The sequence below is a fragment of the Ochlerotatus camptorhynchus genome, unplaced genomic scaffold (genome assembly GCF_037179485.1).
Source record: "Ochlerotatus camptorhynchus isolate MF236.1 unplaced genomic scaffold, CSIRO-AGI_Acam_v1.1 ptg000069l, whole genome shotgun sequence".
NCBI lineage: Eukaryota > Metazoa > Arthropoda > Insecta > Diptera > Culicidae > Ochlerotatus > Ochlerotatus camptorhynchus.
The window spans coordinates 612,071-629,535 of record NW_027040559.1 but is presented as its reverse complement, the minus strand read 5'-3'; the positions used below and the strand labels follow the sequence as shown (position 1 = coordinate 629,535).

Sequence of the window (17,465 nt, the reverse complement as noted above, 5' to 3'; positions counted from 1 at the left end):
ACAAAACACCTTATGGAGTTATTGGTTAAGTATTGAAGACCTTCAGGATACCAAAATATGTTATTCTAACGATAAATGGCATTGATTATTCGTCAGTTATTATAATAACAAAACAAGTGATTATATTGGTATTCGAAGAACATTTCTAAGTTATTATTTTTGGTATTTTACCTCTTATGTCAGGCTCGTCAATACTTTATCAAGGTATTCAGTTATGCTGTATAGCATACCTGAGTATGTTATTCATCAGTTATTTTCTTCTGCTCGGGTTCTTAACAGTTTGTTAGAGATCTTATTTCAAAATAGCTGAATGAATTTTCTTAAACCATCTGGCATCCCTGCTTACATGAGTATTCTTCTTTATCGGCTTATTCATCCGAATAACGAATAACCCCCACCCAAGCGACACCTATCGCTACAGCGACGCACTGCCGCGCATAGACTACCAATGCGGTGAACTTCATTTAACTTAGGTTCAACATCAGGGCGTGATGAGTAGGTCTGCTCAGCAGCTCGATTGCTGATGCCGGTTGCCTCCCAATTTACCTTGTTACGAATAACAGCCGGCAGAATTGGTCTGATCCTGATTCAACCTCCCCCCCATACAATGAATACACACACACGATTCATCCTAAATGAATGATTTCTGTTTCCCTCTGCCCCCTGACGAAGGCCTTCAACGATTACTACAACAATGAACACACCCGGCTGCTGAAAATGTGGCGCGAAGTGGTCAACGTGAAACGCATGTACAAAGAGATGGTCTCCACCACCAAGGTGGAACTCGGCCGGATGCATCTGGAGCTGTCCGGTACCGGCCGGGAGGTGGTCGGTGCCTGCAGCGGCGTTGCCGTCAATATGAAGCAGACGTCAAAGATTGAGGTGATTCCGCCGCTTTCTTCCGTTGAACACTGTCCATAAATTTGCGTTTGTGTAACCTCTTTGTTGCAGGAAGCCCAACAGATGCACATCGAACGGGAGAACCTGGATCTCAAGTCGCAGCTCGGCGACCTTCGAATGCAGCACGAAAATGCCAAGCTAGAGATTGCCCAACGTGATCAGCGTCTGCAGCAGATGCTTCAAGATCTCAAGCTCATGGAGGAACGCTACGTCCAGGTGGAGAGCCAAGCCGGACAAACACAGCGTCTCAACGACGAGTTGGAGCGCCTGCAGGGCGCCTTGCGCGACATTGCCCATGCCGTGGTTCAGGACGCGGAAACTTCGGCCACAGCCGAAGCGGACACATCCACCCATCATTTGCACCTGTCGCAGTCGAGTGGTATGCCGGCCCCGCCCCGTTCCCCGAAACGGGGTACCATACGTTCGTCGCACGCGTTTGCCGAGGGAACGATTTCGGCGGTGCAGGCTGCTCTGCACAAGTACCAACTGGCGATCCACGATCTACAGGTTAAGTTGCAAACGAACACCGATGCGCTGGCCGCTACCAGGAAGCAGTTCGAGAACTGTGAACACACACGGGACGTGCTGACCGGGAAGGTGGGTGAGCTGACCGAGAAGCTGGACTCGGCCAACCATCAGCTGTCGGAGCTGTACAAGGAACGGGACAGCCTGCAGAAAACGCTGGACGGTCTCCGGACGGATAAACACAGCGTCGAGAGGGGCAAGGCGGAACTGAATTCGATTGTAATTGTGAAGCAGGTGGGTAATTGAGGCAGAATTGAATTTCGATGAGTTTTCTCATTTTAGGTCGACAGTTTAAACACTGACTACGAGAAGCTGCAGAATGTGAACAGTAAGTTGCAAAAGATGTACGACTCCCTGGAGGAGGAAAAGAAGATGCTGGAATGTGAGTTGCAGCGGGTGCAGAAGGATAAGGATATTCAGGAAATGAGTCTAAGGTAAGTGGTGATACTGTTTACTCTGGTTTACCAATATGATCGCTGTGTCGTTTCAATTTTAGTATATGTCCAAAACAAAAAACTATGATTTTGCACAAGCAATTTTGTTTTAAGTTAGGTTTGGTTTGTGTGCCAAAAATATCAAAATTACAATAAGAAAAAAATAATTGAGAGCGACCGTGACAGGACTCGAACCTGCAATCTTCGGATCCGAAGTCCGACGCCTTCTCCATTAGGCCACACGGTCAGGTGATGTGAGGCTGTTCAGAGACTCTTTTGAGCGGGAGCTCCTTGTCGATGGAAGAGACGAAAGATAGGTGCGACGGGAAGAGAAAATAAAGGGAACTTTCAAATGTCAACATGGTAAATACAGTTAATCATAAAGTTGAGCAGCTTTGAGACGACTTTCTAGCAGCGATTTTATGAAAGTGAAGTGATAAGTTCATGATTTTTCTTGCTTATCATAGCTAAGATCCTAGTTTTTTTCAGGTTATAGATGATTTTTTTTTTTTAATTTCCCACGGTTCAAGTTTGAGTGGTAGGAAATGTCATTTTAAACTGCTCGAATGATATGCCGGATTATGTATACCTACCTACTATACACATGTACTGGGTCGCTGATGATGGTGTGAAAGTCGGTAAATAAGGTAATAGCTTTCTTATTGGAAGCAGTGTTGCCAGAATTGCTAAATGATTACTATTATTTTACAGTTTCCAGTCTAATTCAGACACCCCAAGATTATTTAAACTTCAGGTGCAAACGCAAATGCAATCCACTAAATGTATCCCTATAATTGATGCCTTCTAACAAGAATGGCTATTATAATCTAATTGGTTTCATATAATGGGTCCCTACAAATGTTATATCCTAACTGGAATTAGTATACGTGAAGATTTTTCAGAGTATACTATTTCCTAATTAACCACTTCATTCGAGCAGATAAAATGACGTTTACTACCACTCGAACTTTGAAATGAAACATTATTTTGAGATTTTTTCTTCTAGAACCTCAAGAAAAGTAGCCAACATTTGTGCGTTTCATAAAAAAATAGAAATTAGTTGGTCCAGTTTTGTGAAATCGCTGGTAGAAAGTCACGCCAAAACTGCTTGACAAAGTGGTCAATTAGTTTCCAATGTATTCCAATTAGGCAAGTTGGATTTTGTCCCTTTAAAATTGCTTCTGCGAGTTTTTCCACCTAACCTGAAGTTTAAACGATCTTGGTTACTTCATATTTTGCCGCTCTTGGCAAGTCCGTCACATTAAAAATCATTTACATTCATTCCGTCCCTAATAAATATTTACACTGAAAAAAGTTTTCACTTAGTTTCTATTAGGAACGCACATAGTACTTTTCCAAAAACAAAAACAATGATTTTTACCTGCATATCACATAGCTTTAGAAATTCTATATGAGAAATCATATAGATTTCATTGGACACATAACGTTTTAGTGGTGCAATTTCCAATCATGGGATCACATTAAAGTTAATTAATTAATTTAGCTTTATTTAGGAGGCTTTCCATTAAAGTTATGTGAAATTCACATGGATATTTTCCACTGGTTATGTGATTTATTTTATGAGTGTACATATTTACATTCATGCGCCTCTACCTTTTTTCATGAACAGAATTTCGTAAAAATGATGCATTAAGCTTTTTTTTTTTGGACTTTAAATGACCTATATTTCTTGAATTTGTGTGTTTTACATGTAAAACTTATCAAGTGACACAGATGCGTCTTTTCAACTTTAGTTATATTAAATTTTAATAATTATTAATTACAGTTCCTAGTTCCATTAGGCCTGTTTAGAGAATGACCACCTTAGTGGGATTGGTTTGTTTGAAATTGGAAAACGAGACTACTTAAAACTACTATTTACAACTACTATATACACATAACCTACTATATACAAATTGCTTATCAAAGTATGTTCTGATGTATTGCATTTCTGCACAAATATGTTCCTAGTTTCGTTAATTTGAAAATCTACTTTCGGAATGTTAGCCTCTTGATGGAGGTCGGAAATGCTGGTATTGTAAGGACGACCAAGAATCATCCTCAATACCCTGTTCTGCGCTACCTGAATTTTGTTCCTGTGAGTTTGTGAACATGATTCCCACACCGGAGCTGCGTAGACAATCGCTGGCGCAATGATTTGTTTGTAGACAGTCAGTTTGTTCACTCTAGAGAGACGAGATCTGCGGCAAATTAGCGGATACAAGCACCTAAGGGCCTGTTCATAAGCTACGTAGACAGATTTTGGGGATTCTTGACCCCCCTCCCCCTGCGTAGATAATTGTCCATACAAATGTTTTTAAATTTGTATGGGCCGTGGATAATTGTCAACCCCCCCTAAACTGTCGACGTAGTTTATGAACAGCCCCTAACTAGATTGGAACACTTAACTACTGTCCTATCTATGTACGAGCGGAAAAGGAGCTTCTCGCCAAATAACATTCCAAAATATGTTACTTCGGTGGACCACTCAACCCTTTTGCCATCCATTATTACAGTACTCTTGTACTGTTTTAGTTTGGGAGATTGCCGATGGAGGAACATTATTGATTGGGTTTTGGAGGCATTGATTTTGATTTTCCACGTGTTGGCATAATCAGCAAAGGCGTCAAGGCATCGTTGAAGCTTGGGTCCTTCCCTTGACGGTTATAGCGGTATCATCTGCGGACAGAAAGAACACGCAACCGTTGCCCAAGGGAGGAATATCGGTAGTGTAGATGCTGTATAGCAAAGGGCCCAACAGACTTCCTCGCGGAACACCTACTGGGATGGAAAATGTGCTTGAATGGCAACCATTCAACGATACCTTGAACGACCTTTGCTGGAGGTAGGTGGTTTCGGGTGATTTTTACAAGATATGGTAGAAAGTTGAAGTTACAAAGCTTGTACACAAGTCCGTTGCGCCAGAGATTGTCAAACGCTTTTTCAACGTCTAACAATGCCATGGCTGTGGACTTGGATACAGCTTTGTTACTTCGAATGTTATTCATCACCCGAACTAGCTGGTGATTTGTAGAAGGCCCGTTCCTAAACTTCTCCTCGACAAACTTAAGCAAACAGTTGAGAATTAGTTTCTCGAACAATTTGCTCAGCGCTGAAAGGAGGCTGATTGGTCTGTAGCTGGAATGAGATGGATCCTTACCGGGTTTGCGGATTGGTATGATTTTTGCTACCTTGCAGATACGTCAAACCCGGGAGCCTTAATGTTCTTTGTGTTTTTCAGCGTTAAGCAAATCTGCTCCACTGTAATAATGGACGACAAAAGGGGAGGCGTCCAAGTTTAGTACACATTGTGCAACCTGATTTTCAAGCGGACTTTAGATGATGAAGCCAAGCAGATGCGACGAAGCAATGTGGTTGCCAATCGCATTTGCTTTCTCCTGCGGGGTGATTTTGAGCCGATCGTCATAATTTTCGACTCTGAGTGGTTTGGGATGAGTCTTCAAGACCTTGGCTACCTTCCAGAATGGTCTGGAGCGCTCGTCCAGATTCTGGACAACCTGCCTGAAACTTTCGTTTCTGAGGGAGACCATTCTGGAAGCAATCTCCTTGTTCAGGTCGGCTATTTATTTTATTTTTTACACAGATCACCAGTCCTCTGAAACTGGCGTCTACAAACTTTTCTTAAAAGAATCAATAATTGGGTGTGGGAATCAATGACAACAAACTTGACGAGCACACGTCTCGTCGGCCACGGAAATGGCCTGGTGAAGTCCTTCCAGCGCCCGATCGATGTCCTCTACGATGTCAAGTGGCGGATTTTCGTCGATGTTGACGTGGTGGTAGTCTTTTCGTAGGATTGGAGCAGGAGCTATGTTGACGCCGACCTCAGCCACCACCGGTTGGTTACTTACCTTACCAATCAGGCTAAGGCCTTGTTGTTCTCTGCTGTCCGAAGAAGTCGTCTCCACTCTGCTTGATCCATGGCCACAGTTCGTAATGACCATGGCCACAGTTCGTAATCTGCGAAGGGTCCGCAGGTCACCTTCTACTTGGTCGATCCACCTTGCCCGCAGCGCGCCTCTTCTTCTTGTTCCTGTTGGGTCACTTTCTAGAACCATTTTCACTGGATCGTCGTGCGGCATTCTTACGACGTGCCCAGCCCACCGTAAACGCCCAATTTTTGCATTGTGGACGATGGATGGTTCACCCAGCAGCTGGTGCAATTCGTGGTTCACGTTCCGTCATCCATCTGCACTCCACCGTAGATGGTACGCAACACCTTCCATTCGAAAACACCAAGGGCGTGTTGGTCCTCCACGAGCATAGTCCAGGTCTCATGGCCGTAGAGGGCCACCGGTCTAATCAGCGTCTTGTAGACAGTTAACTTCGTGCGGCGGCGAATTTTATTCGACCGGAGCGTCCTCCGGAATCCAAAGTAGACACGATTCCCTGCCATAATGCGTCTTTGAATTTCTCTGCTGGTATCATTATCGGCGGTCACCAGTGAGCCCAAATACAAGAACTCATCGACCACCTTGATTTCGTCACCGTCAATCTGAACTCGGGTGGGAGGCTAACATTGTCTTCCCTAGAACCTCTTCCTTTCATGTATTTTGTCTTTGATGCGTTGATGACAAGTCCAGTCCGCCTAGCTTCAGCCATCAGTTTGATGTACGTTTCTGCCATCGTCTCAAAGTTCCGTGCCATGATGTCGATGTCATCGGCGAAGCCAAGAAGCTGAATTGACTTCCTGAAGATCGTGCCACTCGTGTCTATCCCTGCTCTTCTGATCACACCTTCTAACGCGATGTTGAATAGCAGACACGAAAGTCCATTACCTTGCCGTAACCCCCTTCGAGATTCAAAGGGACTCGAGAGTGTCCCCGATACTCGAACAACGCACATCACTCGATCCATCGTCGCCTTGACCAATCGCGTCAGTTTATTCGGAAATCCGTACTCGTGCATAATCTGCCATAAGCTGATCTCGATCGATTGTGTCGTATGCGCATTTGAAATCGATGAACAAATGATGTGTGGGCACGTTGTATTCGCGGCATTTCTGCAGAACCTGCCGAATCGCGAAAATTTGGTCCGTGGTAGCGCGGGCACCCATGAATCCCGCCTGGTATTGCCCCACGAACTCTCTTGCAAATGGTGACAGGCGGCGGCATAGAATTTGGGAGAGTACCTTGTAGGTGGCGCTCAGCAGTGTGATCGCACGGTAGTTGCAGCAATCCAACTTGTCGCCCTTTTTGTAGATTGGGCATACGACACCTTCCATCCACTTCTTCGGTAATATCTCCTCCTCGCAAAACTTGGCAATTACCCAGTGCAGCGCACTAGCCAGTGCTTCACCACCGTATTTTAATATAATACAAAATGCTACAGCTAAGCGAAACAATTTTCTAGAATTTGTACAAAGCAGTGTTGTAACAGGTTGTATTAGCTATCAAAAGCACCAGCAAACGCACCGAGAAACGTTAGTTCAAGTGAGTTATTAACAAAAGAGAAATCGACGAAGAGAATCGATCATCGCGTTTACGCCCTTATGCATGCTCACTGTCGAAATCTCTTGTTCATTTTTCAAGACGTTTCTCAAATATTCTCCCAAGATGACAGATTGAACAGGTACCTAGTAAAGAGCCTGCATTTATAAAGAGACGACATCTTATCCATTTGAGACAGGTCTTCTGCTCGATTTGAATGGCTTTTCCTATGACTTTGACAGACAATAGATTGTTCCAATTTGACATGTCGCCTCTTTATAAATTTAGGCTCTAGGTACTACACTCGTGTAAACTCTACAGCTTCATGTAACCGATAATGAACGATCGTCGGTCATAGCTTGTTGGGGGAAGGTGGCCTTAGAGCGACCGTTTTTGCTTACTGAGCAGAAGATCGTGGGTTAAAACCCAAGCCTCTTAAGGCTGGCGCACAATGCATAAGTTTCCGGGTTTTTTGACAGATAATGCATGGGCTAACTGTCAAAAAACCTGAAAACTTATCCATTGTGCGCCGGCCTTTAACATTACTGAGTTTGATAGGGTCGCGTCATTTGCTTAACAGGTTTTAAAAGATCGCATCAGTTTCCAATATGAATCCATATCTAATTTACCCTTCCCACTAACAAAAACGTCCTTCCCGTGACAACCGTGCAGATGTAGAGGTATATTCGGACACTGAGAATGGATTGCTAGTCCCAAGCCCCATTCATATGGTTCTTTGTTAAAATTTCGCTAAACCTGGTCAATCACGGAGTAACAACTACTGAAATGTATGGTCGTCAATGCTCATGCTCATGCTACGTCAAATTCAAGCATCATTTCTGACAGTTCTGATTTATTTTCTAGGGGCTCATGCATGAACACTTTGGATAGTTGCCCTTCACCAAGTGGGTTATGGGTTTCGTCCAACGAGCGAAAGTTGATTGTATTTAAAAGATCTCCAGCTATTTCAAGATTTCAGTAAAATGCTGTTGATATTCAAGACGATCAAGACATATGAAGTCAAAGCAAAAATCTTCATAATATGTCTGCTTAAAATGAAAAAAAAGAACCTTCGGAAGTTTTCTTCAGTTTCAGCATGTCTACAAACTTTAAAAACATAGCTTTAAAATGTGTGTCAATCTGAAATTTATTGCATAAAATCATTGGTAGAAGGTCGTTCCAAAACTGCTCAACAATATGATTATTAGCAAGAAATCTATCATGGTCTATTAGTATCGTTCAAAATTATCACACATATCAAGTTGCAAAGTAGAAAAAAATATTTAATCAAAAAATAAATGAACCGTTCAGTATTCGGTGACACCGTGCATTCTAGTAAAAAAAAAAGCGTCTCCCCGTGACAGTGTTTTTCACACTGCCGTGACCAGGATTCGAACCTGGGTTACTACGGCCACAACGTAGGGTCCTAACCACTAGACGATCACGGCTACCGAGACATGTGAAACGTTGCTGCCTAGAACAGTATATAAGCGAACGCCCCATTCAATCATTCATTCCTCTCATTTTCTCTCATTTTCCCACACCAGAGCCGAGGAGGAGCGTTCGAGCAGACTGCGCGAAGAAACCATCACCCTGCGAGAGGAACTGAACAAGCTCTACCTGTCGCGTGACTTGCTCGAACAGCAACGTATCGAATCGGACGGGCTGCTCAACATGATTGAGAAGCAAAAGATCGAACTGGAATACGAACTGGATCGGATCATCAACGAGAAGGACGGTCTGCATATGACGCTGGAGAAAAAGAGTTCCTCCAACGGGCACCTGGAGGTGGAAATAAAACAGCTCAAGGCGGGCATCTTTCAGCTGGAAGACGAGCGGAACCGTTTGAAGACGCAGGTGTCCGACCAGGGAGTGGATCTAGCGGCACTGAAGAAGGAGCTGATCTCTGCCGAGCAGGCCAGGTTGGAACTGGATTCGGACAAGTTGGCCATCAGCGAACGGTTGAAGTGCCTGGAGATGGAGAAGGATAAGATTGACCAGGACTTGAGCTGTGTGGCTCGGGAGAGGAACGATTTGAGCAATCAACTGGCGGCAATTTCCCGCAAGAAGGAGACCATTGGGGAGGAAGTGATGCGCTTGAGACAGCGACTGGAGCAGGCCAACGAAATGAACGCCAGATTGAACCGAAATCTGGAGGATCTGGTCAAGGATAGCGAGGAAAAGGCGGTTGTCATCGAGGGGCACGAGAAGGAGCTGCAGAGGTTGCAGGTAAGTTTGTTTTCATTCGCAGCGACCACGACCTTATTCTAAAAATCAAAGGCAAATTTTCATTACATCGAAAGTAACAAAAGTAAACAAAGTCGAGCTATCAGTGTCAATCGATGCTCCTGCTATTACACTATATACTGTCCGAATATAGGATCACATCCCATTTTTAAATTTATTTACCAGTCAAATTGCTTTTTGACGTAATCACCTTCCGATCAAAATATTTTTCGATGTTACTTAAGTCACCCGATTTCGATGGATATGCCATTTGTCTTAAGTACCAGAGTGCAGAGAAACCCGTGAAAAGTGTGCATTCGTCGTTTCGCCTTCTCTTTATTAAAGTGAATAAATCAAACTGTTTGTTACTAAGATGATTTTTGGTGGTCCTAAAATGATGAATGGGCTGCACGTAAGAAGACGTGATTGATAATTCTCCCAAATATCCTGGTAAATAAACTTTGACTTAAGTAACATTAGGGGCCACCAAATGACGTATAATAACTTTAGACTCAAAAACCAGTATTTTTTAGCATTAAATAGCGATCTGCTTTCTATGATTAAAACCCTGTTTAATACGTTTAACTATCACCATGAGATTATATGTGTTTAATTGGAAATACGAATAATCGGTCATCAAAACAAAACTTTATTTTTCTCGGATCGGTGTGAATGTTACTTTCGACATAATGAAAATTCGCTCTTGAATAAGTAATTAGAGTTCACTTTCATAAAAAGAAATAAGAGTAAAAATAAGTAACATTAGGGGCCATCAAACGACGTATAATAACTTTAGACTCACAAACCAGTATTTTTTAGCATGAAAGCTAGCGATCACTGATATTATACGTGTTTATTTCGAAATAGGAATAACTTTTCGGTCATCAAAACAAAACTTTATTTTTCTCGGATCGGTGCGAATGTTACTTTCGACATAATGAAAATTCGCTCTTGAATAAGTAATAATTACTACAGTTATTAGAGTTCAAAACAAAAAACAAAAATGATCCTGCGTCGGCCGGGAATCGAACCCGGATCAACTGCTTGGAAGGCAACTATGCTGACCATTACACCACCGACGCCTTGAAGTAGGTAGCGTTCATAGCACTACCGACTCGGTGGCCCTTCTTTACCCATACTCCCTTTTTTCTTTACCCTTCCTTTTTGGTTCATTTCCTGACCCAAAAACACCGAAACTAATTTCTTCTCCCACCTCCCATCCCATCAGGAGCAACTGGCGTCGCTTCGCAGCGAAAAGGATTCCCTCGAGGCGGTGCTGTTCGACACCAACACGTCCCTCGAGGAAGCCGAAGCCCGGAAGGATGCCCTCGAGCGGGAAAATCAAGATCTCCTAATCAAACAGGAATCGCACAAAGCACTGATTGCTCGCTTGAACAAGGATTTGGAAAACACCGAACGTCGGGCGCAGGACATCAAAATACAGCTGACCAATGCTGCCGCCAATCAGGAGGCGGAATTCCTCCAAAAGTTGTCCAATTTGCGTACCTTCGGGGAGGAGAACATCAAAAAGCTGAACGAAGAAAAGGAAGCGATTCGCAATTCGTTGGAAAAGCGAATGAGCCAAACCTTGCAGGCGTTGGAAAACTGCAAGGACACCGAGATCCACGCACTGAAGGACCAGTTTGAAGCGCTTCAAATGCACCTGGAAGCACTCAACCAGCAGCACGAGGAGGTGATTCTGCGGGCGGAAAACGAGAAGCAACAGGCCCTGCTGATCGCCCACCGGGATAAGCAAGCGGTGATGGAGAAGTTGGACCTGGTCACGCGGGAGCTGAAGGTGGAACTGGACAACAGTGACCGGTTGAAGCGTGAGATGAGCGCTCGGCAGGAGAAGGATCGGACGACGATCGGCTGCTTGCGGGACGAGATTACCAAGATGCGTACCAAAATGGAGGAGGCAAGGATTCGCGCCGAGGAGGAGCTCAATCGGTTGGAGGTGATACAGGGTGCGCTACGGGATGAGAAGGACACGGCACTGAAGGAGATCGAGGAGTTGAAGGTCCAGGTCCGGCTGACGGAGGACCGATGCGACGGGGTCAGTTTGCAGCTGCAGGACACGCAGCGGAAGCTGAAAGAAGGTGAGTGGAATGTTTGGGATTTAAATATTTGCACTCGCGTGCGGATTGCTTGGCATCGACGGATATACTACATGTAGCTCTTTTACTCCTACGGGAAAAATGCCATAAGCAAAGCAACTGTCAGTCTACACGGAGAAAAAATACTACCCAAAATTTGAGTTCTTTTTACTTAATATTGACTTCAGCCTCTCACTTGCACTCGTTATTGTTGTCAAAAAAGGAACGAGAGATTCGACCCAACGATATAGTTCAGCCCAATAAGCTACTTTTGAGTAAATTGCATATTCTCAAATTTGCGTGAATTAAACTTAATATTGGGTAGAATATACTTAAGAGTAGGTAATTTTTTTTGCTGGTGTTAAATGAAAACTACTATATGCGATTTACTCAAATTTGGGTTATTGGGCTGAACCCCGGAATTGAGGGAAAAGTACTTAATTTTGGGTTGTTTTTCATCTCCGTGTATGTGCGGTGCACTGCTCCTTATGCTTTCACTCTACCGGAAAATCCCATAAGAAACTGTCATTTTTTGCGTGACTGGTCACCATCAACTGGTTATGGTAAACTCGAAAATTATGTACTTTTTATTTTGGGTTGTGCCGCTGTAAATAAACTGCTAGTGATTTTCTGCAGCGGCGTTGATGTCGGTGGAGGTTAGTCCCTAATACAATATGTATGGTTAATTTGCTTAACTACGTGCTCAGGGTATCATTTATGAAATAGTTCTATCATTTAGGTTATCGTTCGGATATGGTATTTTTTATTAGGGATGGAATTCACACAGAAGTGAAAATGAAATAAGATGCTTGCTCTCTGCAGCAGACATGTAGGTTCATTTTGAACTTAGTCCATTAAGTAGATCGCCAGATGTTTGGCCGTGAACTAGTGAAAAAATATGGACAATGGATTCCGTTAATAGAGTCCTTAAGTTTATTCCGACACCTTCTAGAAGTATTTCCTGACTTTCTCCGGAAGTTTCTTCTGAATTCTGCCAGAAGTTCCTGCTAACTTCTACCAGAAGATTTTCAGGCGCCGCCGGAGGTTTTATCCGGCTCCACGTAGAATATTCTACCGACTTATAAGGATTTTTTTTTTCTTCAGGAAATTTCTATCAGCTTCCCCTGGAAGTTTTTTTTTAATTTAGTGATAGTTCCAGTATCCGTGAAATTGTTTCCCACCCGATAGGATCTATTTTAATATTTGCTTAATACACCATCTGTCAAAATTAGAAAGGAAAAAAAAAAATATGAATTCAAATAAATTTTCATGCCAGAAAAAATACAAGCGATATTAGTTAGAAAATTAGTTTTTGACATACCGCCCAAAAATTCGGAACATCTTCGGCCATCCACTGGCCACTACAAATTTTCAAATGATTTATTTAAACTGCTATAAATTTCCCGTCAAATGCATTCGGTTACATCAAAATTGGTTTATTTTTCGAAAAGTTAAAGCTATTTCAATATTTTTCGACTTTTTCAAATTGAGACTTTGGACTTTTCTGCATGACTTTGCATAAGTTCGCGGAACTTCCCCCAGAAGTTCGTGGAGCTTCCCCAAAAGTTCGTGGCATTTCCCCCAGAAGTTCGTGGAACTTCCCCCAGAAGTTCGTGGAACTTCCCCCAGAAGATCGTGGAACTTTCTCCAGAAGTTCGTGAATTTCACCCAGAAGTTCGTGGAACTGCCCAGAAGTTCGTGGAACTGCCCAGAAGTTTGAGGACTTGCCAGCAGTTCGATTAACTTGTCAGAAGTTCGAGGAGCTTGCCAGAAATTCGAAGAACTTGCCAGCCAGAAGTTCGAAGAACTTGCCAGCCAGAAGTTCGAGGAACTTGCAGAAGATCGAGGAACTTACCAGAAGTTCGAGAAACTTGTCAGAAGTTCGAGGAACTTGCCAGAAGTTCGAGGAACTTGCCAAAAGTTTGAGGAACTTGCCAGAAATTTTCTCGGTACTTGCCAGAAGTTTTTTCAGAACTTTCCAGAAGTTTGAGGAACTTTCTAGATGTTCGAGGACTTGCCAGAAGTTGGAGGAACTTGCCAGAAGTTTTCTCGGTACTTGCAAGAAGTTTAAGGAACTTTCCATAAGTTTGAGGAACTTTCCAGATGTTTGAGGAACTTTCCAGAAGTTCGAGAAACTTGCCAGAAGTTCGAGCACTTGGCATAAGTTTGAGAATCTTTCCAAAAGTTTGAGGAACTTGCCAGTAATTTTCTCGGTACTTGCCAGAAGTTTTTTTGGTACTTTCCAGAAGTTTGAGGAACTTTCTAGATGTTCGAGGAACTTGCCAGAAGTTTTCTCGGTACTTGCCAGAAGTTTTTTTTTTCGGAACTTTCCAGATGTTCGAGGAACTTGCCAGAAGTTCGAGGAACTTGCCAGAAGTTCGAGGAACTTGCCAGAAGTTCGAGGAACTTGCCAAAAGTTTGAGGAACTTGCCAAAAGTTTGAGGAGCTTGCCAGAAGTTTTCTCGGAACTTGCCAGAATTTCGATGAACTTGCCAGAAGTTCGGGAAACTTACCAGAAGTTTGAGGAACTTGCCAAAAGTTCGAGAAACTTGCCAAAAGCTTCAGTGAAGTTGCCGACATGTTTCTTAAATTTTCAGATGTCTTGAAATTTCTCACTATTTTCCAGAATTTAATGGAACTGCCTTAAAATTCTCGAAATTTATCTGGGGTCTCAGAACTGCCCTGTAGATCGCGCAAAAAAATCTCAGAACAGCCCCAAAGGCCACGTGACTTCCCTTAAGATTTTGCAACTCAATTGAAGTGTTGGCAACTTCTGTAAAGTTCCTGCATTTTTTAAGCTAATCGAACGGCTAGACTTCAACTCAGACGACCATAAGAAAGTCAAATATGGTTAAACTTTTCTGTCCTAGAAATAACCAATAGGATTTTGATCCATATGCATCCGTTTTCAGCTGCATCAGGCTCCCTTATTTTCGAGTTCCTTGTTGACAAACGCAAAATTTCGAAAGCTCGAATCGTCTGAAGCTTTCTCCCGAACTGGTTTTCCACCAGTCGCCCAAAACTCGCTATTTTCCATCATAAATCCAACTAAACCTTATTGCAGCGGAGAACTGTATCGATGCGACCAGAAAGGACCTAACCGATACGCGCAGAACACTGGCAGACAGCAACATCGAACGAGACAAGTACGCTAACAGCAACAAGGAACTGCGAGGCCACGTGAAACGGGTCGAGGGACAACGCCGGGAGCAGGCTAGATCTATGGACGACGCACTACAGAAGATTGCAGGTTTGTACATGTACTTCCCAGTATTTTCCGGCACCAATTGACCAACGCTTACCCCTGTAGGACTCGAGGAATCCCGGAACCTGCTCGAACAGGAAAAGGTTCGTCTGCAGACCATTCTCAAGGAGACGGAAAACAACATGACCAAGCTCAATCAGGATCTGTCCACTGCCCAGACGGATATTCACAAGTTCCAGTCCCAAACGACGCAGAACGACGCAGCCGAAAAGGAGCTACAGGCTCGACTAACCAACGAATCCGAAGAGAAGGAACGTATCGTGCAGGAACTGCATCAGATCAAGAAACAAATGTCCGATTTGGAGGGTTCGCTGTGTGCTACTCGTCAGGAGCTGGCCCGAGCTCGGTGCAAGGCGAATCAGGACGAACACCGGTTCCACCAGCGAGAGCAAGAGCTTTGCACTCGCATAGAGGAAGGTAGGGGTCGAGAAAAGCGGTTGGAAGATCAGAAACACAATCTGGAGGTCTGCTTGGCCGATGCTACCCAGCAAATCCAGGAGCTGAAGGCTCGGTTGGGTGGTTCGGAGGGTCGAGTTCGCGCTTTGGACGAGCAGTTGGCACACTTGGAGGTTATCAAGAAGGAAACGGAGAATAAGCTGAGCTCGATTGGGCATACGTTGAGAAGGATTGCCGGAATTCAGATGGATGGATCGGTCAGTTTGCCGTACCGACTGCTGAGTCCATCAAGAAGGTAGGTTGAAGCGGTGTGATTTGTCTAACTCGCTGTAAACTTCCCATAATTATGCATTGCAGATATAGCCCGGCTCGTGGTCGCAGCGATCGGGATGAGTTCCATCATCATCACCATCATCACCATCAGCAAGAAACCAGAAGCCTCTCCGGGGACAATGCAATCATCGACGTCGATCCGGAAACGGTACGCAAGGGAGTGCGCACCTTGATGCAACAGGTTGCGCAAATCGAACGCGAGCGGGACGATTTCAAGATGCAGCTGTGCACGGCGAAGAAGCAACTGCACGATAGCGGTGACAATCAGATGCGATTGGAAGGTAAGATTTGCAAGTTGCAGCAGCACAATCGGGCTATTCACGAAGATAAGACCAATTTGGAGGCCAAACTGGCACAGAAAACAACTGCGCTGCAGACAACGGAGGAGACGCTGCGCCAAAAGAGCGATGATTTAAATATAACACGAGAGAAGGCCGCTCATTTGGAGCAATCTCTTGGATCAACCACTGAGGAGAAGAACCAATTTGAGGAACGTTTAGAAAAATGCAGACAGAATGCTTGTCGTTTGGAATCGGACAAGCGACACCTGCAGGATGAATTGGCTCGTACTGAAGGTCGCGCTTCGAAGTTGGACCTCCAGCGGGTCGCTCTGGAGGGAGACATCCAGCGCTTGCAGATGGCTTTGCAAGAGAAGGATTGTACCATCAGAAACCTCCAGGAGCGTTTGGAAAATCAGCAAAGATCTGGAACTCAACTTGAGGATCGTTGTGCTGCGCTCAAGAGTACTGTCGACCAATTGAAGGAACGGCTGCAGGCGGCAGCCATTACCGAAACCGAATTGCGTGGAGAAATCGCCGGGTTGCACCGTCACAATACCGACCAGGGTCATACGTTTTCACTGGGACAGGACAAGCTCAAGCAGTTGCAGAAATCGTTGACCAACAGTGAAAACGAACGTCGAGTGCTTTCGGAACGTTTGGACGCTTCGCAGCATACCATGAATGAATTGAGACGCAATCAACAGGCGGTTCAAGATCAAACGCAACGCTTGCAGGAGCAAGTGGCTGAGTGTGAGGTTCAGAAATCGGCACTGGAGTCACAGCTGAGACTGGCCAAGTGGAATCAGGAAAATGCCGAGCAATTCGGTAGTGGTACCGGTGGAGACCAGGATCTTGCTCGACAGCTGGTCAACTCACAGAGAGATCGTACTGAGTTGAAAAATAAGCTCGAGGCCATGAAAGAGAAGGTGCGTCACATGGAGAACGAGAAACTTGGTTTGGAAAAGAGCGGCAGCAAATTCTCCGGTCAGGTTCAGTTTGATCGTTCGGAAAAGAGCGGCTTTGGGGATTCGGGAGAGTTTGATTCGAACCGGTTGGAGTCTAGTGGTTACGGAGTTGGCGGTTCCGGCGGTGGGAAATTCAGCTGTGGTCTCGATCACGCTCAGATAGAGCAGGAAAGTCGTGAGCTGCGCATGAAGGTGCGTCGCATGGAGACACTGTTGGCTGAGAAGGAAGCGGAATTGGCTCGGGCCAAGGCAAAGATGTTGGAATCTCCGAGCAAGTCCAGCACCGGATACGGTGGTGGAGGTGGTGGCAGTGGCGACGTCGATCGCCATCGGAATGCGCAGATTCAGGCCGAGCGACTGTTGGATGCTAGGGAACAATCGCATCGGCAGCAGGTGCTCCGGTTGGAGAATCAAATTTCCATGTTGCGGGAGCAACTGGCTCAGGAGGCGAAGCGTCGACAGATGTACATTCTGAGGAGCTCACGAGCCGGAAGGGAGATGCAACATTTGCGGCAAACGCTTGGAGATTCGTTGAGAAACGTAACGCAGGAGCCAATCGATTCTTCGCTGTTGGAGAGCGAAGCTAGAAGGTAA

The 17,465-nt window shown here is 44.6% G+C and overlaps 1 protein-coding gene and 2 non-coding genes across 4 annotated transcripts in view; 1 reads left to right on the top strand and 2 right to left on the bottom strand.

Annotated features, from left to right (window-relative positions):
- Nucleotides 1-17,465, top strand: part of Root (ciliary rootlet coiled-coil, rootletin) — a 64,337-nt gene that overhangs the window by 45,899 nt on the left and 973 nt on the right. For both annotated transcript variants that reach the window (XM_065216854.1, XM_065216856.1), the window contains exons 4-11: nt 673-882; nt 952-1,644; nt 1,708-1,859; nt 8,857-9,538; nt 10,764-11,634; nt 14,696-14,881; nt 14,942-15,587; nt 15,650-17,461. In XM_065216854.1, the coding sequence (XP_065072926.1) occupies nt 673-882; nt 952-1,644; nt 1,708-1,859; nt 8,857-9,538; nt 10,764-11,634; nt 14,696-14,881; nt 14,942-15,587; nt 15,650-17,461 (5,252 nt within the window). The remainder of the gene's footprint in view (nt 1-672; nt 883-951; nt 1,645-1,707; nt 1,860-8,856; nt 9,539-10,763; nt 11,635-14,695; nt 14,882-14,941; nt 15,588-15,649; nt 17,462-17,465) is intronic.
- On the bottom strand, nt 2,034-2,106 carry TRNAR-UCG (transfer RNA arginine (anticodon UCG)). The gene has a single exon. It is a non-coding gene; the product is annotated as a tRNA-Arg (tRNA).
- TRNAG-UCC (transfer RNA glycine (anticodon UCC)) lies at nt 10,546-10,617 on the bottom strand. Its single transcript has one exon. It is a non-coding gene; the product is annotated as a tRNA-Gly (tRNA).